General features: G+C 34.5%; 1 protein-coding gene across 1 annotated transcript; it reads left to right on the top strand.

The window, feature by feature from the left end:
• Nucleotides 1-6,352: 6,352 nt before the first annotated feature.
• LOC146457110 (exonuclease 1-like) lies at nt 6,353-27,627 on the top strand. The gene is made up of 4 exons (XM_085092390.1): nt 6,353-6,783; nt 7,037-7,130; nt 7,427-7,463; nt 27,497-27,627. Exons 1-4 carry the CDS (start codon nt 6,353-6,355, stop codon nt 27,625-27,627), a joined length of 693 nt encoding a protein of 230 aa, XP_084948516.1.
• Nucleotides 27,628-27,716: the final 89 nt, after the last annotated feature.

The raw sequence follows: 27,716 nt of genomic DNA, 5'->3' as shown, positions 1-27,716 counted from the left end.
GTTATCCTCTGCCTTCTGTTACTCAGTGTTTCAAAACAACTAATTTAAAGCACTATAATTCGCTCCTTATATATTTCAGTCTGAGGCTATTTTTCTCAGCTGTGTAATCTTTATCATTTCCGCCGCAATAAAATTCCAGTACGTGTCTTCAGTTCTAGAAATTACTATTGTTTATTTCTTCCTCCCACTTTGTTTGGTTTCCTCTGCGTAGAGGGGTACTTCAGCGTAATTCAGTCAATGATACTGATCAACTTCCTCTTAAGAGGTGATTTGATATAAGCAGTAAGAATCTTTAGCAGTTGCTTTCTAGCTTGATCATATTGTACGGAATCAGAGTAAAATTTGTAAAATTGTATTTGATGTAAAATAATGTTTTGTTAGTAAAAATATAAAAAGAGTGTTCACTAAAAGACAGCGTTTTATTCTGCAGTAGTGTGGACATAAGTAGTGTGGACATTGTAAGTATTTTTAATTTTATAAGTATGGTAAGTATTGTTATCAATGTAGATATAGTTATTGTGGTTAGTACTCTGTGTGTTGTAAATAACAGTAGTAGTGCTCAGTATTGTAAATCTCACGTTCCTCTTTTGAACCTTGGATCCTTACTACAACAGATCACCATCGTATGATTATCACGAGACTCTCAGGACAATAACCTTTTCGCAATATCACGAGGCTTTTGGCCAAATGTTCACTCACAGTAAGAATACTTAGCCTCGCTTTCATAGTTAGGCAAAGACCTTTTATAAGAGGGCATATCCATTAGTTCGCCCTCTCAGTCTGCAAGCCTTAAACTTCAGATTTCAAGAAAATCAAGCAATCAACCCACCTCCATCCCCGTCTTCCCCCGTGTAATTATTGTATTTAATTTGTAGTTTGCCTTTTTTTTCTGGCCCCCACCTTTGCTAGAGCTTTTAATACCTTATTGTTACCTCACCGTTTGTCAGATATTAGTTTAAGTTTTGTACTTTTCAATTAAAAGCGGCCATTAACGATGGCCAAATGTTTATCCCAAAACAAAGTAAGTTTGTGTTATGTTTTAAGGTTTTACTAAAGCGCTCTAGCAAACAAGCTTGGCTGTTGGCAATCAAAATTGATCTCTTTAAATGTTGCTTGCAACCGCAGAGAGAAGACACAAATAAGATTAAATTATGCCATATAACAATATCAAATACCGTACGTCCTAGAATAAGCGTCCATAGAGTTTTCGTCCCCTTAAAAGGCACAGCATATCGGATCTGTTAAGACCTACGGCCCCCCCAAAAAGAGTAGACGTGAAAGCTGCAAAGGACCGCGAACGATAATGCTGCTAGTTGACGTAGGATCTACAAGATACCTAATCAATTTACAATTTATTTTTGGCTGATTAGGTCTATTGTAGATCCTACGTCAACTAGCAGCATTATCGTTCGCGGTCCTTTGCAGTTTTCACGTCTACTTGATTTTTTGGGGCCGTAGGTCTTAACAGATCCGATATGCTATGCCTTTTAAGCATCGTTTTGTCCATGCGTTTCAATGTTAAGATGGTTTTATCCATCTACATTCAGTTGACTTTGCGAGACAGGAATTCGATGCTTTGCCTGCTTTCTCCCTGAGGCACGTGATGTGGCAACGCGTGATTCGGGGAGCGGGCAGGTTCAAAGTACGAAACTTGATAGAGCATGGGTTTTGTTGCATTTTATTTGTGCTGGCTCTGTTGCTGGTTTCATATGGAACTGCTACACCGTGCTGAAGAGTTCCAATAAGAACGAAACTGCTGTCCACGGTTGCAGCCCTGTTTTGTCGGTTTCTGTCGCGTTGTTGTCTCGCAAAGTCAACTCTTTCACGTAGTATCAGCCGTGCAGTTTGTGTTACTTAGAAAGAGCATTTCAATCACACAGGGTTACATTTCTCCACTAGCCTTTCAATTCTCTCTGGTCGTAATTAGAACATGTAAAGAACAAAACACAAAATCAAATAACATTAAGTAGCAGAGTACAACATCCATTATCAACAATACGTGCACGGGCTCACACCAGGTACTTCAAGTACACTTGGAGGGTACTAGGGTGTGAACAGGTTTCGTTTTACTTGGCTAATCAGATATGCATCATATTTACTCATTTAAGTTGACGTTACAGTGATTGGCAGCTTTTCGAAACTCCATTGAAAACGTAGTTAATTTAGTTATTCAAAGTTTCCAAAGCGGTTTAAGTATAAAGTTATACAGAGAACAAAGAAGGAATAAGCTTAACAGACGTCTTTTCTACCTTCTCGCGAACTATTTTTAAATCGTAAGGAAGTTGAAAGTGTGATTAACACGCCCATCCTGCCGCATACAACAAAGCTGCACCGTCTAAATCAGCCTTAACGATCCACAGCTTTAATACGTAATAATAAAAAAGCTATTTTATAGAAACATTAACATGCCCAACGCCGTTTTGAACGAGAACCATGTCTATATATGAAGCAATCATTGAGCCAATTTCTAATGTCATGCAATAAATAGCACACTCAATAAATTTCAGGCTGTTTGAAGATAGTAGAATTGCATAAAGTAAAAGCAGATTAACATAACTTTAAAGGGAGGGATTCACGGTTCTGCGCATGTCCATGAATCAAAATCCTTTTTCGCTTTTGCTCGCTATGACCCAAACCTGTTTAATTTAATTTATTGTTTATGAACCATTCGGAAGGGAATAGGTAACTCGGGTGGTAATTTTTTCATATGATTGCGTTATTTTGCATATAAATAACTGTAAACGCATCAACCGTGGAATAAATCCTACAGGTCAACACTAAATTCAATATCGACAACATGAGTACAATCCACAAGCATTTTCATTGAATTTTAGTCATCAGTCATTTTGCTTGGACTAATTGTAGAATGTGATTACTGAAGTACATTTGAGTGGAATTTTTAAGGCCATAAAGTTGATAAGAAAGAGAAAAAAAGCATTTAGATTCATGCTCATGCGCTGAAATGTAAACCCCCTCCCTTTAAGGTTTTTGTTATTAAACCTCCGTGAAGCGTATTCCGGTTGCGTTGAACACCATTAGTCGGCGATTTGCGGGAAATTATTAGATATACATGTAAGCAAATGCAAATTGAATTTCCAACTTTGACAGACATTTAAGGTGGCAAAGTTTTTCAAGAGACCATGCCTCCCTTTTTCAAACAGCTACTGGGTAGTCTTCTCTTTTATCGATCGGTGTGATATTTTCACCAGTAATTGGCATTGGACTGAAGTTTGGAGGTATATATATATCTTTCTAAATAAAGGAGTGTTATCAACGTCTTCGAATTATGAAAATTTAAGATTACATCAAATTGTAGTCGAAAAAAAAAAAAAAATCTCCCAAACCCAAAAGAGCTTGCCACCAAATCTCGCCATCAGGATATTTTGGGTGGTGAATGATTGACATTCAAGTAATTGGGTTGCCATGTTCGGATTTGATAACTGAGATTGTTAGGAAGGTTTTAGCCTCCCTTTAAACTGTACTTCAGCTCTTCGATGTCTAGGCGTTTCCTGTGCAACTAAGCGCGATCACCCAAGCGACAGCGAATTCTTTTCCGAAGTGAACTGGATGTGGTGATCAATGGTATTGAGGTAATGAAGGAAAGAGCTCGCCACATTTTCATGCATTTTGGCGATCGTGTTGTCAACAAGTCAATATCAATATCTAAGGTGGGGGCAATCTCCAATGCTCTGCTTTCAGAGTGTCAAAGGTAGAAATTTGCCACTTTGCCTGAAATTGAGCCAATATTTGTCCTAGACTTTCATTTGACTGAAATGTCACGTTTGGCCTTTTGAGACCATGTATCTTTACGGTTCTAGAATGCAATGGTACATGGAAATTCCCATGTACCTATTCGGTTCTAGAATGCAAAAGTACTTGGAAATTTCCATGTACCCTTACGGTCTTAGAATGCTAAGGTACATGGAAATTTCCATGTACCTTTGCGGTTCTAGAATACAGGGGTACATGGGAATTTTAAAAGTGCCTCCCGGCCACAGAATAAAAAACTAGAAAAGTATAAAATGTTCTTTTATAATAATAATATATGTATATATGTATATATATGGTACTGGTACAGTTGTTAAATATACTTTATTTTGTTAGTAAGCATCTTTGAAATTGAGTAATAAAAGATTAAATTATGCCATATAACAATAGCAAGTACCGTACGTCCTAGAATAAGGGTCCATAGAATTTTTTGTCCCCGACGTGTCTCGAGAATTTTCGATGTACTTAGAAAGAGCATTTCAATCACACGAGGTTACATTTCTCCACAAGCCTTTCAATTTTTTCTGATCGCAATTAGAACATGTAAAGAACAAAACACAAAATCAAATAAAAGTGAGGAGCAGTGTACAACAATCCATTATTAACAATACGTGCACGGGCTTACACTATTCACTTCAAGTGCACTTGGAGGGTACTTGGGTGTGAACAGGTTTCGTTTCACTTGGCTGATCAGACATTCATCATATTTACTCATTTTATTTGACATTACAGTGACTGTCAGCTTTTCGAAACTCCATTGAAAACGTAGTTAATTTAGTTATTCGAAGTTCCCAAAGCGGTTTAAGTATAAAGTTATACAGAGAACAAAGAATGAGTCAGCTTAACAGACGTCTTTTCTAGCTTCTCGCGGACTATTTTTAAATCGTAAAGAAGTCGAAAGTGTGATTAACACGCCCATCCTGTCGCATACAACAAAGCTGCACCGTCTAAATCAGCCTTAACGATCCACAGCTTTACTAGTGGTGAGTTAGCAGCATTGAGTAAAACAAATATTGCTAGACGGCAAAGAAATATCCTGTGGTTTAACCCTCCATTTAGCAAGAACGTGGCAACAAACGTGGGGAAATGCTTCCTTTCACTTATCGACAAACATTTCCCTAAGTCTAACCCCCTTAACAAAATTTCTAACCGTAACACAACAAGATGCCTGCTATACTGACATTACGCGAGATGCTGGGGCTGATTCATTTATTCCAACTGTATGCTTCGACGATTGATAAAACTATCCTTGCTAATGGGATAGTTTGAGTCACGACGATCGCGTTACGTTGTTTCTCTTGTGTTACGCTACTCAGGGTTTCAAGGGAAATTGCGGGAATTCCATTGCGATAACGTAAGCTTCTCAATGACCTCTTTTCAGTCTCGCGTCGTGGTCTAAGACTGTCAAACAAAGCACGATTCCTTCGCCAGGAATTTACCAATTTCCACCGTTTTAAATGTCGGGTGCTTCTTAGAAGTCATTCTTTCGATTTGCCGCCTCAAAATGGTGAAATTTCCGTTTGAAAAGGGCACACTTCAGTCCACAACATGTTAACAATATCGCGCCACAAATTTAATCCGTTTTTGATAAATATATCAAATGATGCGTTGACGTCACACAGGTAGGGCTGAGTGGGTTCCCTCCCTCGCAATATAAGCGACAAGAATGGATTTTGATTGGCCTGCTTTTGTTGAAGACAATCAGAACAATACATCCCGAGTAGGAGAGGGGAGAGTTTAATGAATAAATTAATATACAGATTTGTGGCTACGAGGAAAAAGAAATCGTCCCGTTTTTAGACACGGTATGCCCCCTCAGGGCATCCCGCGTAATAAAATTAAGCTACAGCTGCATGGCTAGCGTCAGAACAATAATATCTTATCATAACAAAGCTGAAATTAACAAATCCGTACGCACCAACGATTAAAAGAAGAACTGTAATTGCCGGAATCCTAACTCGTGCCCTATGGATGGAAATTGCAACGCAGAAAATGTCATCTACCAGGCTGAAGTCAACACCATTTCCTAATAAGCGCTACAAACATGCTACAGCGCTGAGTAAGTATATCTGGAGCTTAAAAGATCAACAAATTGCGTATGAAATTAAATGGCGGCAAGTTAAACAAGCTAGGTCCTATTCGAATGTATCTAAGAGATGTAATTTGTGTTTGTGGGAGAAATTTTTCATATTATGCAGGCCGGAAATGTCAACTCTCAACAGCAGAAATGAACTCGCATCAGGTTGCAGACATGCTAGGAAATTTTTACTAAACAGTGTTCTTTTTTAGTTACTGATAACGATCCCGTGTGACACGTCACGCAAAGAAGTTAGCATCTATTGTCTATTGTTCTGTATTTTCAAATTTCTCTTATTGTATTTCTAGCAGTTGCCTGATGATTGCTTCACAAAAAGCACATATATATTTCAGTAAGCATGTTTCAAAGGCTGTTTAGTATGTATAACTACAATCTGTGGTAAAAGGTTAGTGCAGACTGTGGTGAGGCACCTCAGGCCGATCAAAATATCAGTGATTAGCAGGTCTGTATTAAGCAGGTGTCTGCAAAGTGGGGTTCCACTGTGTAATGTACACAAATGAGGTTGAGCCTTCTTCTTCATTGCAGGTTATGTTCAACATGGGCACAAATAGCATTGGAAAACTTGTAAAAAAGAGTGACTTGAACAAGAGCCTGAAAATGAAAGTGTACACGTTTCAAAAGTTTAGGCACATGTGCATTCTTTCTGGGTGTGACTACGCAAGCTCCATAAGAGGCATTGGTTTAGAGCGTGCCGGAAAAGTAGTGAAATCGACTGGTGAAAAAGGGATAAAGTGGGCTCTCCAGAACATGAGAGAAATCCTGAAGATGCCATCCATTATTGTCTCAGACAGTTATTATGACAGGTTTTCTCTGGCGGACAAAATTTTCCAACACCAGGCAGTGTTCAACCCATCAACCAAAAAAGTGGTTCCACTCAGTGGGGACACGTCAAATGAGTATTTTGTTTCCAGAAGCCAGTATTCTTTTGCAGTACACATATACTGTATGACTGTTCGACAACATATTTTGTTTTCTATGAAAATGAATTGTATTCTCATTTCAGCTAACGAAAAATCAATTTCACACGATGTCAAAATGGTGCTCTTTTTATTTTTTTGAAACTACAGCAGTGACACTATGTAAACAGCAGCCTTCAGTATGGTTTACTCTGGGTTGACCTCAATTTTTAAATTGCATTGCCTGTATACTTGACTTTATATGCAACCATAGTCCTACTGATGAATTTGCCACCAATATTGCTGCTGGAAACATCAACTTTCAAACTGGAGAGAGAGTTAGGAATTTTCCTCTGCCTATTGCTGAGGTACCTTTTGTTTAATGATATTTTAGAATAAAATTAAAGTTAATTAATGCGGGCAAGCCTGCAAATCAAGTAACAAAGTGTTACCCTCTATCCAGTCGGTTGGTACTTTCCCAATACAAGCCTTGCCAGTGCATTCTCTGCCAAACCTTTTCTTTTTTTTTTTAATGGCAGACTTTTTTGATCTCACATCAAAAGTCAGTAAAAGTATGTGGCCTTGTAGAGAACGGTATTGAATGAACATTTTGTGTTCAATAACTTTGTTGACAATGTGAATTTTATTTTAATTATTATTTCAGATTGACATGCTCTCAGCAAGTTCACTTGGCAACACAGGTAATGTGCCGCTGGTATGTCAGTAACACTGTAACCACCGTAAAATCCCAAATCAAAGACCTGGACTTATATAACTTCATATGGGGTTTTGGGTGGGCTTATAAAGGGGAGGAGGGGGGCTTATCTTTGGGGGCATATAAGCAGAATAAAAAAATGTTTCAGAACAACGACGTAAAACATATCTGAGAAACGAATTAAAGCTAACATACAATACTATATACACATACCATACATATACATTAGTAGTTAGATATTTGGGTGTATCAACCCACTTTTCAAAAAATGATAAAAAATCCCATACAAATCCTTATAAATCCAATATTTTACCCAACCCCATACAAATCCTTATAAATCCAATTCTTGTATAAATTAACTAACACAGCCTTTGAATTTAACAATGAACTCCTGCAACGGAGACGTCAAAAACCTAAAAACCTAAAAACCTAAATTTAGCTTTTGACCTAAAACCTAAAAACCTAAATTTAGCTTTTGACCTAAAACCTAAAAACCTAAATTTAGCTTTTGACCTAAAACCTAAAAACCTAAATTTTCACTTTCATAAATGACACCAAACTCACAAACAATAATCGATTAAATCCAACCAACTCATCAATCGCTGATTTGAATGATGAATACAATATTTTTGAACACCAATTTGGATAAAAAAATAATCATTATGGTTGTTGTGTGACTGGATGCCGTTACTGTCACGCGTGACGTTGTGTGACTTGTCACGAAAATGGACAAAACCCTGAACGTGGGGTGCTCGGTTGGCTGTTTACTTGCCTGGCCCCAGCCAGGTCTTTTTCCCGCCGCTGACAAGGCGGCTGTCCCTTTCCCAGTTTACCTCTGGGACAGAGGTTGAGTTCGGGAAAGAACTCTGAGCACCCCGCTGTAAACCAGTAGGGCCTGAGCGGGCTCACCCTGGAGGTACCGTCTACTGGAAGACATCCCACACTACTCAGTAATTCACCATCTGCACAAGCCGTTAAACAGGTTTCAGTCAGGGGCCAGCTGACACCACCCTAAAGCTTCACCAAAGTTTGTGAACTAATATAATAATGGCCCGATTACCTATATATTACACTCAGTTCTGAAATTTTTACACTTGTGGTGCTATTTTTCTGTATATTGCGTAATATTGCTTGATTTGGATTAACACGCATGCGCTTTCATGCACACAACCCAAAGCGGACTGGACACTAGTTTGTTTAACACACGTGTCGGCCATTTTGTTGCCATTTTGCGAAGAGGTTGTATTTTAATGTTTATGGCTCCTGTTTTGGGATTTTTGAACATTTATTTCTCCACTTTCATCGTTCTGATGTTTGTAGACGCTTTTTGAGGTAAGAATATCATTTATCTTGCACACAACAATAGATTTTTTTATTGAATCGACTCGCTATCGAATACTCGTGAAACCGTGAAATGATTTTACACATCGACTAAATCCTTGATTGGAATCCAAGAATTGAATTCATCACTGTATCCTTTCCACTTTACCAAAGCTTGTTTCTTCTTGTAATCTCTCCTAATAACTTTATCGATTCTGAATAACTCCTGTTCAGCTTTCAATAATTCCGGTTCATAAAAGCTACCTTTTATCTGTTCGTTGTTAAGATCTTTCAGTTTGTATGTGATTGGATTAGTGTATTGTATTTTATCGATAAAGAAAACCTCTTCTGTGAAATTGGGTGTATAACCCCGATCGAACACTTTTCTTTTGTACTTTGATATTCGAACCTTGTCACCAATTCGGAATTTTGGCTTGTTTGATACTGGTTTCAAATTGCCAAATAGATTGAAGTAAACAGTTCCTACATTCTTTTTCTTAGATGCTTCTGTCGGTGTCATTTTTATTGAACTGTGTTTAGTGTTATTATACTGCTTCAATATTTTAGGCAAAATATCCAGATACATTGTATTGCCTTGAGCAGTGAATCGTTTCCACATTTTATTTTTAATCGTTCGGTTCCATCGCTCAACAACTGATGACTTCTGTTCATTCTCAGTGGAATAAAGTGTAATGTTATGTTTATTGAGCAAGTCTTTGAAATGTTTGTTGTAGAACTCTGAGCCTTTATCAGTCCACAGATACTTTGGTTTTCGACCCTCTTTGAATATGCTTTGAAATGCTTTCGTTATGGTCTCACCTTTTTTATCTTTTAATGGAACAATCCAGCCGTATTTACTAAAAACATCTATAGTCATGAGAAGATACCTATTACCTTTATTCCATTTACTGAATTGTTGCATTTCAACAAGATCAGCAGCCCATATTTCATCAATATTATTTACAATAACACGCCGCCGAGTAAAGTTACGTCTTATGGGTTTATGCAGCTCATTAGCTAATTCTTCTTGCCAGTTTTCCTCTTTACCCGACGGCTTTTGACGTTTTTTGGAACCCCAAGTCCCAATTTTGATTTTGTATTTATTGTATTTCTTGCCAACCAATGTCCCCATTGTCGTTCGGAATATGGAACAGCATCCAATGACTTTACCATCTTTTTGTCAGCTTTTAATTTACATTTTTTATCATCTTTGCAGACTGAATAATCAACATCATGTTGCATGGCTATTGCATCTGTTTTGCCTGTTGGTTTATCATATATTTCCAATATTTGTCCAGTTTTGGGGTTATATTTGACTTGATTTTCCAAATCATTGTATGGACCAGTGTATTTGTGTCCAGGTAATACCCATCCAGATTTTGGACGCGGTAATTTACCTATCATTTTGTGTATATCAATTGATCCACCGCTTAGGACAGCGGAACGACTTTTGGGACGACCCTTCATGCCTCTTTCATATTCATCCCAATTTGGTGGGTGCCAACCAATTGCATCATAACTTGAGCATTTCGGTGTGTTGTGAAATTTGCTCCCAATTTTTACCATGCTTTCACATGGATAATTTTTGTATTTTTCTAATGTCTTTTTTCCAGCCTTGCCAGACCAAAATTGACTCGACAATATACCAGTATCTGTGCTAAATGCACTTTTGGCAATGTCACCGGATTTGTATCTATCAAAGACTTCCTTTGTTGATGGAATTAATGTTCCAACAACATCCATCGACTTCGATGCAACCTTACCTGGTGTGCCAAATTGTTCTAAAATTGTATCTAAATTACCACCATCAAGTTCTTTTCGGTCAGTTTTGTACCTTTTTTTTGGCCTTACTTTGGTTGATAATTTATCAAACATCTCTGATCCAGTCTTTTGAACAAAAGGTGTTGCTTTAGAGATAGCATAATCAATAGCTTTTTTCTGCAATTTAGGGTTTCTAAGTGCTTCAGAACCATAATATCGACCCATTTCAACTGCTTTCTTTCCCATCCATGGTAATCCATGTTGAATTAACATATCAGCACCAGTTGATGCTAAAGTATCCATTATGCCCCCCCCTTCAGAGGGGCTATTTAGTTTCCCTGTTTTTTAACAAATTTGGTTTTAGTTATACCACATTCAGCACAGGTACAGAAGAACATAAGCCGACCATTTTTGGCTTGCTTGTAACCTGAAGGCTGAACACATTCAGTTTCTTTCTTTTGTTTAACACAATATGATTTGACCATTTTATATCACTATATTAGATTAATTATCATCAGAGTCTGACTCAGAATCTGTTACCAATGTACACCATAAACATAATTTTCCTGAAAATTCTGTGTATTCATCACACTCTTCACAATATCTTATATCAACCATTATACAAACTAATTAGATAATTTTTTAAAATATTGGATTATAAAATTATGATTGACACTTTGATTGTTCATGTCAAAATGTGCATTGTGGATTGTTTTCAATATACTTGTACCCTTTTGTCTCTCAAATAAATAATACAAACACCAATAGCCACATAATACTGAATCTCTTTCCTGGATTTCATCACCTGAATACATTAATCGTTTGCCACTTGTTGACATGAATTGCATAATTTCTTTTGGCATAATTAACCCAAAACTATCAAAATATTCTACATATTTGTCTCCGTTTCGATACGCAACCCAATGTGTACCTGGCCCAATCTGTGAATCCAGGTTAATGATACCAACTTCATCTTTTTTCATCTTTTGTGGTAGATTATCTCTGCTGTAAATGCCTCTGAAGTGTTTTATTTTGAGTTTTTTGACCCAGTCAATGAGTTCAAAGTTACTGAGTGGTTTATTTATGAATTTCACAGAATGTCTCCGATTAATGGAATCCCCTTGAATGGACTGTTTTTGCCTAACAACAGACCTTTTCCTTTTTTGGTTTTTTTTTTCCCTTTACCATACTGATCCCATGTACCGAAAAATGGAGGGGGTCTATAATTAAGTGGTAGGACCAAACCACCATCTTTTTTGGTTGTGTTTGGAACAAAAACTGGGACCGATCTTCTGGATCTACTTCTATCCACCTGTAACCCTTTGCCCATTAATGCATTCAAAACCATTGGAATGCCAATTGAAGCCAATAATGTCCCCAAAAAACCTCCTGATTGTGTCTTAGTTGGTTTAATTACAATCTGTCCACCAGTATGTATTGCATTGACAATTTGCTTCTTTTGTGCTTCAGTGAGCCAATCTTTGTATTTTATTAATTGATCAATTTTATTTTGAGGAATGAGGAAACCACCAAATATTTTATTGACACCCACATTTGCAAGCCCAGAAAGTGCTCCAGTAGCTAATGGTCCAACTGCTTTCGTTGCCATTGGTAGTAATTTTGTGCCAATTTTGAATAATGATGACCAAAGACTGCCTCCTTGTTGTACAGCTTTTCGTATCTGTGTTTTGCTTATTTTAATATCTGCTCCAGTTTTGTTTTGCATTGCCTTTTTCAACCTATTTATTTGTGTTTTGGTTAACATCAGCTGATCCGGTCCAGTTAATTCAGAATTTGATAATCTTATTGTTATTGCTGAATTGTTTTTTAATGCTTTTGCTAGTCTATCTTTTTGCCCAATTGATAGGTTTACTCCATGTGAATGATAAGTTGTCATATCTTTTATATAACTAACGTTACATTAATTATCGAAACAATAGTTTGCCATCTTTTTGAATGAGCTCCGCGTCTTGCTCGTATAATGTCAATGCATAAACTGAATATGCAGTTGCAGTTGTACCAGATAATTCATAGTGGAATGTCAGCTTTGTGGTACCATCTTTGATATCCATTTTTTGTTTTGTTAAATCGAAATACAAGAATGGAAATAGTGTTTTGAAATTGTTGACATTCAATAAAGTCCCCTGACTGTATTCATTATTTGCATGCACATATTTGAGGACATCTCTGTAAACTCGAGTCAAATCAGCCTCTGGAGTGTAATGTACATCAGGATATTCATTGCCATTAGCCACAGATAAATGACAATTTAGCAATGTTCTGGGATCTGTTGATACACTAAATGTATTGTACAAAAATGGATTTACTGTTTGTGCAGCAAGATTTGCATCATTGATAATGAAAACAAATACATGCCTTGGCTTTGAAATCCCACTTGTTATCTGAAAATTACCACTTCTTTGTGTTGAAGAATTACTTCTCTCAATATTTTCTCGCAAATAAACCCATTTATGTGGCTTCAAAAACTGACTCATATACAGTGATTGCCCTTCTGAATTGAAAGTGATTCGTGGCACAATAAGCTCCATTCTGGTAATAATTACACGACAATCAGCCCCAGCTTGCCATATTAGAATAGTATCAGATTCAATCTGCAAATTTAATTCCAATCTTGTTGATGGTAATAACTCATCCATCAATGCTTCAAAGAATGAGTATCGATTCAATGGTATTTCTGTATTGACAACAACTGATAGACCCAAAAGTGCTTTTCTTACAGCAAATCCTTTATTGTAGTTATCTTCAGCCGATCGTTCTTCAGCGTGTCGGTTTGTATCCAGATAGAAAAACTCATTTGTTGCTGTCGATTGAGCATATCCTGGACTATATTCCAATAGATTCTTGATATTAACACAATGATTTGCATCATTACAATCATATACCATTTTACCATTCAATCTTACATCGAAATCATGTATAAGACTGTGTGAACCATTAACAATACCATTATGGTCTTCAGCTGCTATATTTGCATTCTGCATTGTTTGGACTTTAAAACCAACTGATATTCTTGCATTATACCAATCAAATGGGGTCACTTCTCCTGTGTTGTCAACAACAAAACGATAACCATCTTTCTTTTGTGACCTATTATTTCCTGGATTACCAGTATTCAATGGTGTCTCCAATTGGAAGAAGACATCTTCATATCTCTCAATGTATTTTGGATTTCTGAATGATTTCATTTATACAGATATGTTACATTATTTTCATTTCCTCCTTCTTTTGAGTTTTCCACCAGATATCATCCTATTAACTCTCTCAGCTATTTGAAAATCAGTCAGTGGCTGCTCCATTTTTGGTTGGCTCATTGTCACTGATTTTGTTTTGGAAGGTTGTTTTTTGCTCAATAATTGAATTATTTTATCACCTGCTTTATTACCAGCAAACTCACCAGTTTTGGTGACTGCTTTTTCAGCTGCAGTTTTGGCTCCTTTTTTAGCTAATTCTTTTGCTGTTTTTCCGAAAAGTTTTGATCCAACTGATCTGAAAACATCCATAATTCCTTCACCATGGATATGTTTCATCGCATAACGACCCAATTCTGGGTCAAAACGTGGCTTAAATTCACTTTGTCGTACCATATATTGATATATTATATTAAACTAGACCTGAGAATCAAGCTCATGAACCAGTCAATGCCATTCAAGTCAATTGGTCGACCCAAAGCGTCAGTCACTGTTATCCCCATTTCTGAAATAATTGATTTGGAAACTGGGCTGTATAATGCTCTTTTTGGCTCAAAAGTAAATGGATAACTCCTTGTTAAATTGTCAGTGGGTATCATTATCAGTGTATTTGTGAATCGTCCATCACTGAGGCTATCAGTTATTATATCACAATTAATGTCCAAAACGTCAATATCATTGGTAATATTTGGCAATTTTGTCCCATGTTCAGTTTGGTTAATTAACTTTGGTTCAAATCCAATAAGCGCCCCAAAATTAGAGTTTCTAATATCAAGATTCCATTGGTTGTCCAGCTCAATGACAACTCTATATGATGAAAGCACAAAATATAGATTGATGCCCTTGCTGGAAGATGGTTTATCTCCATTTTGAATTATTGATTGAGTGATATAATCATCAAGATCATCATATGAATACATTCCATCAACAAATGTGATTGTTTCCCATTTTGTACCATTATCTGGGCTGTATTTTATTGTATTATTGTTGTATCCTGCATTGACATTATGCCACGAGTATGTCATTGAAACTCGATCAACAGCTAGCTCATGTCTCATTGTTGTGTCAAGCTTCAATGGGGGATCAAATTTGATAATAAAGTCTTCAGGCCGACTTCGACCTATTTTTTGTCGGTTAACAGATGAAATATGTATCGCTCTTTCTTGCATATATACTTCAGTTATATAATTAATTATGTAACTGATTACGCTACCTAGCGAATTATATATTGTTGCAATAAATCAATGAGTTGTTTGTTGTTTATCAAGCCAAGTTGATTCAATTTATGGGCTATTTGTGAAAATTCCTCTTTGACTCCATTATTGCCAGCCAAAATGGATCCACCAAGCAATTCCATTCTGTCAATCAAATCATTAGCATCATTGAAATAAACAACACCAGAGCCCAATTTCTTGAATTTTTTGCTGTATTTCTTCTTTGGTTGCGTATAACCAGAACCTTTTTTGATGGTTTTCATTCCTTCTGGGATTATTTTAATGCGCCCTTTGTATTTTTGCAATAATTTTATATCTTCATCTATTTTATCAATTTTGTCTTTATTCTTGGTCTTTCCTTGGCCCTTGGATAAAGGACCCTTCTTTGTTCCAAGTTTTTTCAACATTTTGCCAATATTAGCATCGTAATCCTTGATGTCAATATCTCCTTGCATAGAAGCTTGGAGAACAGAACTCGGAGGTGCAAGATCGTATTGCATCAATTTTTGGATTTCATCAATATCAAAACCAGCATCCAAATTTGATTCAACATCAGGTGACATCATTAATGGTTTATAGCCAATTGGTAGCTTTGCTTCTGGTGATTGTGTTTCAGGCTGATAAGTTAACATAGCAATGTCTTCCAAACCTGAAGTCAACGCTTTTTGGTTTTTCTCCAATTGTTCAATCAGTTTGTCTTGTTTTTCATCAATTGTTTGTTTTGTTTCCTCTTGAGCTTTAATAATTGGTTTGAAAGTTTCTGATAAACCTTGTTGTAAATCTTGTTTATCATGCTTGTACTCCTTCAATGTATCTCTAACTTGTTTGGTTATTGTTCCAGCCTTAATCTTGGCTTCAGATAATTGTTTTAATCTTTGTAGATCCATTATATTATTAACTTATATAATGTATTGATATACATGGAAATCCCAAATTATGATAGACATGATAAAAACACTAATTTCAAAAGATTGTATGGTTACATGCCAAGTGACACGTTTCGGATGTTAATATGTGGTAATTCAGGATCTGGAAAGACAAATTTATTGTACCATATGCTGATGAAACCACTTTTGTATTATGATAGAATACATTTGTATGCCAAAAATTTGGAGCAACAAAAATACAAGGATATGCTACAAACATTGACTGATATATCAAATAGTGTCGGGTATAATGTCCTTGTTTGTAGCAATGATGATATAATTCCAGTGGAGGAATTGAAGGATGAAGATGCCCAGAAGATAGTCATATTTGATGACTTTATTTGTGAAAAAAACCAGAAACCATTGATTGATTATTTTATTCGTGGCAGACACAAGAACTGCTCTGTTATTTATCTGAGCCAATCGTTCTACAAAACACCAAAAGATATTCGACTCAATTGCTCTCATTTCTGTGTCTATGACTTTCCTAGCAGCAATGAAAGAGGTCTGATATCCCGTGAGTTGGGTGTCGAAAAGGATAAATACATTAAAGCAACCAAAGAGCCATTTTCATTTCTATATGTTGATAAGCCCATGAAGAGAATTAACAGGAATTTTTATGGAACAATATAACCAAATGATATAAATGGGAATATTCAACGAACATAGTTCATCGTCTTCTTTCACAACGGCTCCTCTTCAAGGAGCCGCTGGGCCTCAAGGAATAGGGTTTAAATTAACCCCAAATGGAAATTATGATATACAAAACAAAAAACTTGTTAATGTTAAACAAGGAGCTGATCCCAATGATGTTGTCACAAAGAGCCAAATACAATTGTTGGATAATGCTCCTGGTGATGTGCGAGCTAATAAAGCAGTAATTTACAGCAACAGTGGAAGTGTTCATACCAATAGTATTTATCTACAAGACACGCCAGACGGTGCTGGCAGCTCCAATGATGTTCGATTATTGACTGAGCATCAGTCTTATGAAAACATTCATCTTAATATACCAGATTTGAAAAACTTTGATGGCCATGGTGGACGAGCTAAAAGTGAAATAATGGTTACATCAACAGAACAACATATTACTGGACGGAAAACATTTTTTGATATTAGTGTTTTAAAACCTGATAATAACGATCAAGCGGCGAATAAAAAATATGTCGATGATGAGATTAAAAAAATACCATCACCTGATTTGTCTACATATTTGAAAAAAGATGGCACTGTTGAAATGACTGGAAATCTGGATATGGGTAATCAACAAATTACTCATCTTGGAGCCAATATACAAAATACATATGATGTCGTTAATTTAGGTTTCTGTGATACTAAATATTTACAAAAAGTCTCCAATAGTGACCTCGATATGGACAATCATAAAATCAAAGATATGGCTCAACCAACTGATGATAACGATGCTGTTAATAAACACTACGTTGATCATAACTTTCTCAACAGGTTAACACCCAATGCTCTTGGTGGTGAATTAGATATGAGAGGTCATAAAATAATCGTTCTTGGAAATCCTTCCGATCCCAATGATGCTTCCACTAAAGCATATGTTGATACAGAAATAGCTAAAATACCATCTGTTGGAAGTGATTTGAGTGTATATTTGAAAAAAGATGGAAGTGTTGCAATGACTGGAAACCTTGATATGAATAATAAACAAATCAAAGATATGGCTCAACCAACTGATGATAATGATGCTACTACCAAAAAATATTTTGATGACAAATTGGAGCAAAGTCATCTTGTCAGCAGCCATAAAACAAATGAATTCAAATATCTTACAGATACCGATGAAAGCAGTTCAGAATATAATATCACAGTGTATGGAATAGCTGCTTTCAATCAATCCCCACATCAGAATAAAAAAGCTTATGATATCACATTGATTAAAGACAGTGGAAGTAATGATTACAGATCAAGGATAGGTTTCAATATTTATACTCTTGCTATTGGAACATACACAATTGTGTTTGAATTCTACCCACCAGAAATGACTAATATTCAATTAACATGTACTGCTTCTGAAGCATACATCCACAAAGCTGTACAGCGTGATTTCACTGCTTATAGCAAGCTATTGGTTCAATTCAATAACAACAGCAAACAAACTCCAAATTACATCTATTTGACGATGCATGGAACAGCTACAGCGACTCCAGTACAATGTCATCTGGTTGTTTACGGTGTCAAAGATTGGTCAGATAGCGTTTATCCAGGAGTGTATGATGGCTTGGACAATGTCATGTTTGAATATAAAAATGGAGATATGGAGATGAAAGTCAATATGGATATGAATAATAAGATTATTTCTGGTTTATTAAATCCGATATTTGATTCTGAAGCAATGAATTTGGGTTATTTTACCAACTTATTCAAAACGAAATACACTGGAACTATTGCCAGTGGTGTTTTCCAAAGAACAAATCCAACAAATAATTTTCAAATCGCTGCTGATGGAAATAACTTTTTCAATCTATACTCCATTGTTTTCCAAAGCAATCAACAAGTTGCAAATGCACAAATTTTGATAAATGGGAAAAAACAAGGTGAAACAACCAACACTGACACATACCACAGAATCGGGAACATAATAAGTGGAAGCAATACATTCGCTTTGCCTAAATCAAGAAAATTTGTCAGTATTGATTCTATGTCAATATTGGATAATATTGGAGCAGGAACTGCTATCAATGGAACTTTTGAATTGAAAGTATTATACTCTGATTATTTTGAAAGATATCATGCTGTCAATAAAAGTTGGTTGTCAAATATTGAAACTTCAAGTGTTGTTAACGGCAACATAAAAAATGGAGTTTTTGAAAATGTTCATGGTTTCAATTTTGGAACATTAGGCCCGGTTAAAATAAAAAATATTGTAATTAATACAAAAAATCAATACCAAGTTTCTTTTGTCGCCATTGCTAACAGTAAAACTTTATTTTCCCATTTAATACAATTTAATATGAAAATTGGGAGAAATTTTGTAACTACAAATACAACAATCAAACCCATGATAATTCAAATGGGGATTTTTAAAAGACGTCCAGGGTTTACTTCTCCAATTATAAACAGAGAAGTCACAGGAACTTTTGAAATTTATTTATCAACACTATTAATATAATGCCATACGTTGAAGATGAAAATGGAAACCATATTCTTGATGAAAATGGAGATAAAATAGAATACACAGTAACTTATGACAACTTACCAGATGGATTCAAATATAGAGAACCAATACATCTGAATGATGATGGTCATTTGGATACAGAAAACAGACATTTGGTGATAAAAGATGGAGTTAATTCAAATCATGCAATTTCACTCCAACAATTAATTAACAACAATGAGGACATCATCAAACCATATATTGAAACAAAAATACAACAAGCTCTGGCTCAGTTTAAAGCTCAACAAGCTCAGGAAGCTGTAACGTTTCTCAACAATCAAGTTGCAATGAGAATAGGAAGAAAAAGTGGTACAATACCAAAAACAAATTATAAATGGATAAAATTATTGAGTAAAGATGACATTAAAGGAATCAATACATTGCAAGAGATTATTGTGACAAACACATATATCAGGAGAAATGACAGATATCATCATTCTAAATCCGGTTTGGTGTCATCATCATTTGATCAATTGGAATTCTTCTTTGATGTGTCATTTGAAAACTATTATTGCTACTTCAACAATCATCCATCTGATTGGACAATGAAGTATTTTGTTGAATATATTAGGATACAATTACCTGACAATAACCACTAGGTCGTGGACTCCGTTACTTTATTTTATAAAAATATTGTAATCAAATTGTATAATGAAAGAATTGTCAGAATTGCAAGAACACATTCGAACATCGATGATAGATTTTCACCGTAAATTGAGTCTTCCAATATTACCCAGACAGGAATGCATGATAAAAAGTATCGTAATATTCACATATTTGTATGAAAAACATTACAACACAGGTTTACCTGATGAAGTTTACAAAGAGTTAATTCATGATGGAATCGGATTAATTGGGCCTGGAGATGGATGGTTAACAGCTATTCTCCATAAATTATTTGGTTGGCAACCATATATCAGATCACATGGAATATTACATGATGCTTATGGCCAATTTTACAACAGATATCATCGTGACAAAGGATACATGTACACCATTAATGAGAAAAAAACATTCAATTGGATGAAAAAATGCATGTTTTTGGGTCAAATAACTGGTCTCTATTATTGCATCAAAAATAAGATAACCATATAATATATGCAAAAGAAGAAATTAATAATTGATTTCAATCATATTTCAAATCGATTATCAACAGAAGAAATTGATGAATTGAAAGCTTATTACATGACATATCACAAAAAGATGTGGATGTACAAAAGTGCATACAAAAGATTCAAAAAATGGGAATTCGCTGGTAATATTTCATCCATTGTATTTGCAACTGGTGGTATTGCATCATCGGTTGCAACCAGTGGAGCTTCATTATTGGCAATATCATCGGTGTCTGTCATAATTCAAGCTTATATGAAGCATAAAAAAGTTGAAATCAAACTTTATCAATGCCAATATGCTTTTCAAACTTACGGACATTTATTAAATGAAATAAAAGAAATAATGAGAAATGGACATTTTGATAGAGATGATTTGACAAACAAGCTTACTCAAAATGATGATTTCATTTTGGATAATTCGCCGATTGTCGATAAATGGGGTGACAAATATGATAAAAAATATCAGATATTCACTTATGTTTGATTAATAATGTGCATGATTTGGGGGCCAATAATGTTCATAATTTTATCCCAATAAACATTGTATAATTTCATTGTTTTTTTGGATTTTGTCAACTCAATTTGGGAAGAATCAATTTTCATTAATTGCAATATTCTATGCAAAAGATATTTCAAACTGATTATTCTCTTTCTTTTACCATTGATTTGTGGCAGTATTTTGTTTATTTCAACGAATATTTTATGAATTTTGAAATTGGTTGAACAACTGATTTCAATTTTGTTTTTCAAAATAATTTTATCTAATGTATGCGACAAATGGTATTTTCTATTATACACTGTTTTCTTGTATATTTTGAACAAATTGGCATGAAAATTGATATATTCTGTTTTGTATTCTTCACCAACAACCTGTCCACAAGCAACACACGTTAATTGACATTCCATGTTTTTCAAATTCTGTGATCCACAACAATCAGGCATTGATGGTTGTGTTTCAACTTTGGATTCATCATGATATCCACAAAATTCACATTCATCTTTGCAATGCAGGAATTGGCACAGAGATGATTCCACCTGCTTGGAAACATCTTTTGGTTTTTTCAAAATGGATTTCATTTTTGTATAAATATAGTATATAATATAATTACACAAAAATGTTTTCAAAAATATTGAAACCACAAAAGATGATACAAAGTCTCGAAATCAAATATTTGACAAAAAACAAACCAAATAATTGTAAAGATATTGAAACCAAATTTTCTCCAAAAACATTAAAATTAAATATCTCATCACAAAAGATGAGTCAAAGTGTTCAAATCAAATATTTATCAAAAAACAAATAAAAACCAAGTTTTGTCACAAGTTTTTGTTGCAATGTTTTGATCACAAGTTGATACTATCATTGGATAGCATAATGACCATAGGCCAATGAGTGTATTCCATCTGGATGCAAATATCGTTTATCATCAAAACATGACAACGATGTCTTGTTGATTGTGTAACTACCCAATTGATGATTGTTGCTGCGGATTGTTTTCATTTGGTGAAATAATTGTTTCTCATTGAACAACACATCTTTGTAATCAAAATGTTGAATATCATTTTTGATGACATTCTTTTTGATTCCTTTGGCTGTTTTTCCACCATTGTTGTTATCTTTGATATATGAATACATTTTGGATCTCAATCCCACAAATTCAGTAATGGGTACACCAGCGGCTTCATCTTTGAATTTTCCAATAACTTTTTTATTTGTGGAGTCATAAAATTGATGATTTGATGGATAATCCGAGTTATCAAACATTTCTTTTTTATTCTAAAAATCTTGATACACATCTTCGGCTTCAATTTCATATGTCAAACTGTCTGTATCCGTAAACAGTAACTTAGCTTTGTTACCATATTTGTTTTTAACGAAATTGTAATGGAAATCGTACATCAATGTTTTGCTCAAATCAAGGATACACATACCAACGTAGGCTGGTCTGTTGAGTGTCAACGATTCCTTTATTTTATGGACTGCAACCAAGTTTTCATTAAAGATTTTGCTATTGATGAAAGTTGGTTTGGAAGTCATTTTCAATAATTGTTTCTCATTAGTCACCAGTTTAATGTCTTCCCGTTTTCTGATATTCTCCATTGTTTTACCGAAGACACTATTATTCATCAGTTTGAAGAAATCTTTCTCAAAAGCATTCTTTGCATTAGTTCTTTGTCGTGTATTGAAATCAATATATGCCTTCAACCAAGGACTTTGATTAAAGGATAATACACGGTGTATTTTAGTCAATTTCAAACCCAATTCACGATACAATTGCAGATTACGATAATGTAATACATATTTTGATTTGTTTGCCAATGTTGGAATCAGTTTTTTGACTTGTCCACTTGTTATTCCAAATTTTTCTGCAATTCTTTGGCAATAATCTGACAGCATATTTGGTGCCACTTTGATTTGTTCAGCGCCACATGGATAATCATTATGCAGGTCATGTAATTCATGAGGATATTCCAAATCAACTTCCAATAAATATCCAGTCTTATTATCTTTGGGAATCGTTTTCCAATTAATGTTTTTTATTTGCTGTTTATTCAACCATTTGAAATTCCCAGTTGGAAGATGTTGTGACATAGCCCATCCATATAGATTGTTTGCATCCAAATACATGATATGTTTACTGGGTTCATTTGGATTCCAATTTTGCATGTATTTGTTGTTTGCTTTGCCGTATCTATTGGCTATGTAACTGATTCCTCCACGCATGCCCTTTTCAACAAATTGATACATATCAATATCCGTGATTAATTCAAGTTTGACTTCAGTCATTTTCAACATTGCATCCCAACTCAATCCTGGAGATGTGAAATAATGACAAGGATCCAATCTATAGTATTCCAAACATGTTTTCCTGAAATTTTCAAAAACATCAGCCAGCAATAATACATCAGATTTGAGATATAAATCATGGTATTCGCCCATGGTTTTCAATTGAAATGTATTCCAAACATTTTGTGCATGACTGTATTCTTCATTGGAAATATGTTGGTTATTCATTTGACTGTAAAATTCATCTTTGGTTGGTAATTGAGTATCATTGAATTTATCAAAATTACTCATAAAGTCATATGGATAAACTCCTTTTTGTTTCATTAATTGTAATTTACGACCTTTGAAAACTTCATTGGTATATTTGAAGGCATCTTCTGGTAGATTTTTTGCAAGATTTGCCAATGATTGATTCATAAACTGTAAACTATCGATAAATACCAAATTATAACCCAACATGAAGGCCATGTATTGTTCCATGTTATTTGGGATTACATTAATTTTGTGTTGTCTGGTTTCACCTTTTCTATCCACATAAGTATTGGTCTCAATAATTTTACCAATTTCTTGCATTATAAAATGACTATCATATCCTTTTAAATTATGAAATATTACAGGGATTTTGTTAGTTATTGTAAAATCCCTGTTACATTGATTATGGGCTGAGCCACGGAATTCTCCAGTAATATGGCAATGGTCTCTAACACGTCTATCATTTGGTTCATATTTTTTACCACAAATATGACAAGATGTTGATTTTTGGAATTTGTCTTCATCTTCTGGAGACATAACTAATGGTTTATTGAATTTGTATTTGATTGTATTGCGGCAATATTTGACTTCATCAAGCATTGCTTGCATGAATTTGTAAACAGCTTTTTCTCCACGATAATATTTTATTGGTTTGGAATATTTGTCATCATAGCAGCAAACAACTTTGTAACCATAACCGCAATCAGTGTGTTTTTGATAAGCTTCAGTAAAAGATTGTTGGTTAGATTGATTACAACCATGAATTGGTTCAGTGATTGCTTCAAAATCTGCGTATATCACGAATGGTGCTTGCATTTGTTTATGATAATTTTTGAATTCTATTTTTGAGCCAACTTCAGGCATTTTGATTGATTGTACACCATTGATTTCAATACATACTTCCTGATGCTTGGTTAAAACTCGTTCTGATGAAAAACATTGCAAACAATGCATACAAAAATGTTTTCTTTGATGTGATTTGGTTTTGTGGTGCATAAATCGATTAAAATCTTTGATAAGACAGTAATGTTTGTTTTCATCTTCTGAGATTAGCAATAGATTCATCACATTCTCAAACTTTTCTTTGGACACATAAATTGGATAAGTTTGTTTGTTTTCATAACCAAAAACATTGATGTTGATACTGTTTTGGATTTCAATTTTGTTGTATTGTTTGACTGAAACAGGGAATTCAATTCCTTGGTAATTCAATTGTGGCATAAATGCTTTGTCAGTTTTTTTGATTCGTTGTGGATTATTTTCTCGTGGATTCAAATGTCTAACGTGACACCATCGAAAGCATTCATTATCTTTATTCTTGAGATTAATCAATCCACTTTTGTTATGTTGTAGTTCAGTTGGAAGTTTAATGTAAGAACTTCCAGTAAGAGGCTGATATTTGATAATATTAATGTAATGTCCATTGATTGATTTAATTATCCAAGCTGAACCTTCACTAATCCATTTGTGAATATCATTCATAATTTGTTCAACATTAACATCCAAAGATTCTTGAAAATCATTGGCATTAGTTATTGTTTTTGGTTTACTATTAAAATATCCAATTCTGGAGACAGTTTGGTTTCCTTTTCGTTGTTCAAAATAAATTGTCAAAGTTTCAATAAATTTAATTCCTTTCATTTGAGTTAATAATTGTTTCATAAAATGAGCAATAGCTAATCTGGTTGAACTCATTTGTATCAAAGGATCTGTTTCATTTTTAATTCCAACTTCATAAGATTTGTTATATCCCTTGAATGCTCTTGCAACTTCTGTGATTTGAGTTCTCTGTCTAGGAATCGGAGCCATTTTCTTCATTCTTGGTGCTGCTTTGGGTTTATCAGCAAATTGTTTTGGAGGAGGAATAATGTTGTTTCTTGGTTGAACAATTGGTCGATCTCTGAATTGCATTGGCGGCTTGATGATTGTATTCTCGTAATCTTTTACCATTTGTTTGACTGATTTTCGTGGATAGGGTATTGGTTTCACTTTCTTGGTTCTCGGCATTGGAACCGGTTTTTGTTTTTCCAATAATAATGCTATTAATTGATCTTTCGTTAATTTTGATAAATTATTTTTGTTCATAATAATATTATATGTTATATTATTTTTATTGGATGCGTTTGACAGATTTGCTAATGAATGTCGACTGTCAACAACATTCATGTCAGTCATCTGTGGAAGGACTGACGGCTTCGTTGATTTGTTTCTGTTTTGTGGCAACATGGCCTCAAATTCCATTTATTTTTCATGAAATTGGAGGTCACTAACTACAAACATAAAATCTAACTAATTAATTACAAGATTTTTTATGCAAATATTTACTTCCATTTTTTAATTGTTTGTTGCAGTTTGGGCATGTAAATGTTTGTTTTTGCCATCTTTTAACCCGCTCTTGATGTTTAATTCTTTTTTCTTCATCAGTTGATTTTCGTGGTCTAATATTGGATGATTTCAAATAATTGTCTGGTAATTCTTCTTGTTCAATGTATTCAAAAATGTATGCTTGATGATTCATTTTGGAAATTGCCGTTTTACACATATTTAATCCCTCGGCAACCATTTTAACCAATCCAGGATTAATTCCAAGATGTTCTTTTATTGAATACATACTATTAAAATAACTCACTTCTTTAGTTTCACAATTTGTTGCCTTAACACATTTCCGGTTTTTGTGATTATTTGCTGCAAATGCATAATCTCTTTTCTTAGCTGATTTCAAATTATTTTCTTGTTGTGTCATCAATTGTAAATTTTTTATTCGATTATCATCTTTGATATCATTAACATGGTCAATTACCATTCCATTTGGTATTACACCATAAAAGCATTCCCAGATGAATCGATGAGCTTGCATTGTTTTTCGTTTATTATCATTTGATTTAACAGCAACTAATAAATACCCTGTATGATTATTAGTTCCAGAAAATTTATTCATTGTCTGAAAATAAATAACTTTACCAGACTTTGAAGCACCATATTCATTGTAAATTGGGTGAATATAATATTTTTTACCATTAATAATCATAGTATTATTAGATAATTTTTTTGTAGATGAATCCAAAAGTTGATTTTCAGATTTTTGATTTTTCATTTCTCTCATACAATAATGTATTATATAATTATCGCTTTATATCGTTAAGGTTTTCAAATTCATGTCCAAATTACCCTCCAAAAAGACATCAACCATTGTTGAATTCAAAATATAGCCAAACAACTCTTGTATTCATTGATGATTAATCCCTGTAGAGTGGAAAATCTTTGTCATCCAAATCGTTACACATTCTGTAAAACATCTTATTGATTATTTTATTTTCTGTGCGTGTAAACTCGCAATCATTGTCTTCCATTGGTGGAAATTCCATTAATCTATTGACTGTTTGCAATTCTTCTTCAGAGTATGAGCTGTTAAAAAATTCTTTTCTGGCTTTGTGCATGTGTTTCATATTTTCAGAGGCTGTAACCAGTTGCAAATTGACAATTGAATTGTTCTGGCGATTGGAATCAATGTGATTTATTTGCAATCCAGGAGAAATATGTGTCTGATTTACGGCCTCATAGACGAATCGATGAGCGGGGCATGTATTGTTACGTCCCGGAGAAATTATATAATAACCATTTTCAGACAAATATCCTTTTCTAGGTTCTAATCTTTTACGATTGATTATATAACCATCAACTGAGGCTCCGTAATTTTCAAATGTTGGATGAATAAAATATGTTTTATCATTGTGATCAAATTGGTTGTTCATATAAATAAGGTTACATAAAATTGAATAACCGGTTTAAACCAGTTTTGAAAAAAGCAAGGAAAATTTAGGTTTTTAGGTTTTAGGTCAAAAGCTAAATTTAGGTTTTTAGGTTTTAGGTCAAAAGCTAAATTTAGGTTTTTAGTTTTTTAGGTTTTTGACGTCTCCGTTGCAGGAGTTCATTGTTGAAATAGTATTTTATGTAGTTATTGGGGTGAGATAATGTGTGGTTTATGGGGTTTAGAAAAAATATTGGATTTATAAGGATTTGTATGGGATTTTTTATCATTTTTTGAAAAGTGGGTTGATACACCCAAATATCTAACTACTTACATTATATGGACTTCTATCCCAGGAAGGGGGTGGGGCTTTAACGTGGAATTTTACGGTTTGCTTACATCTCATTGTAGCTGTCGATAAAATGTCGTTACTCCCAATCCCGCGAAGGTGCTATGCTGGTTAGTTGGTGAATTCTTTGTTTGTTTTCATCTTTGTTTTTGTCAGATACAAATAGCACAGCGCATCCCCAGAATGGTTGCACCCAACACACAAGTCAGCAAGCAAAGTGTATTGATCTGGAGTCAGAGTCATTTTTATGGACTGTTACTTGTCTCCCTGCTGCAATAGAGTTGTAGAAAAGCACTTTTCAGGGCATCAGATCAAAAACTATTGCAATTAAAACCTCCAGTTTGTATCAAACTGTTGTCAACATGCCCTCTTCAAA

This window comes from Pavona decussata, unplaced genomic scaffold (genome assembly GCF_977016875.1).
Source record: "Pavona decussata unplaced genomic scaffold, jaPavDecu1.1 SCAFFOLD_248, whole genome shotgun sequence".
In the NCBI taxonomy this organism is placed as follows: Eukaryota; Metazoa; Cnidaria; class Anthozoa; order Scleractinia; family Agariciidae; genus Pavona; species Pavona decussata.
Note: the sequence above shows the minus strand (reverse complement) of the source record. Positions and strands in the feature narration are given on the sequence as shown.

What these genes read in the sequence shown, in the direction of transcription:
- LOC146457110 (XM_085092390.1), top strand. Translation starts at nt 6,353, where the DNA reads ATGTACACAAATGAGGTTGAGCCTTCTTCTTCATTGCAGGTTATGTTC. An exon ending in TATTTTGTTTCCAGAAGCCA is followed by an intron (nt 6,784 to 7,036) that starts GTATTCTTTTGC and finishes ATGCAACCATAG; the next exon opens with TCCTACTGATGAATTTGCCA. An exon ending in AAGTTCACTTGGCAACACAG is followed by an intron (nt 7,464 to 27,496) that starts GTAATGTGCCGC and finishes TGTTTTTGTCAG; the next exon opens with ATACAAATAGCACAGCGCAT.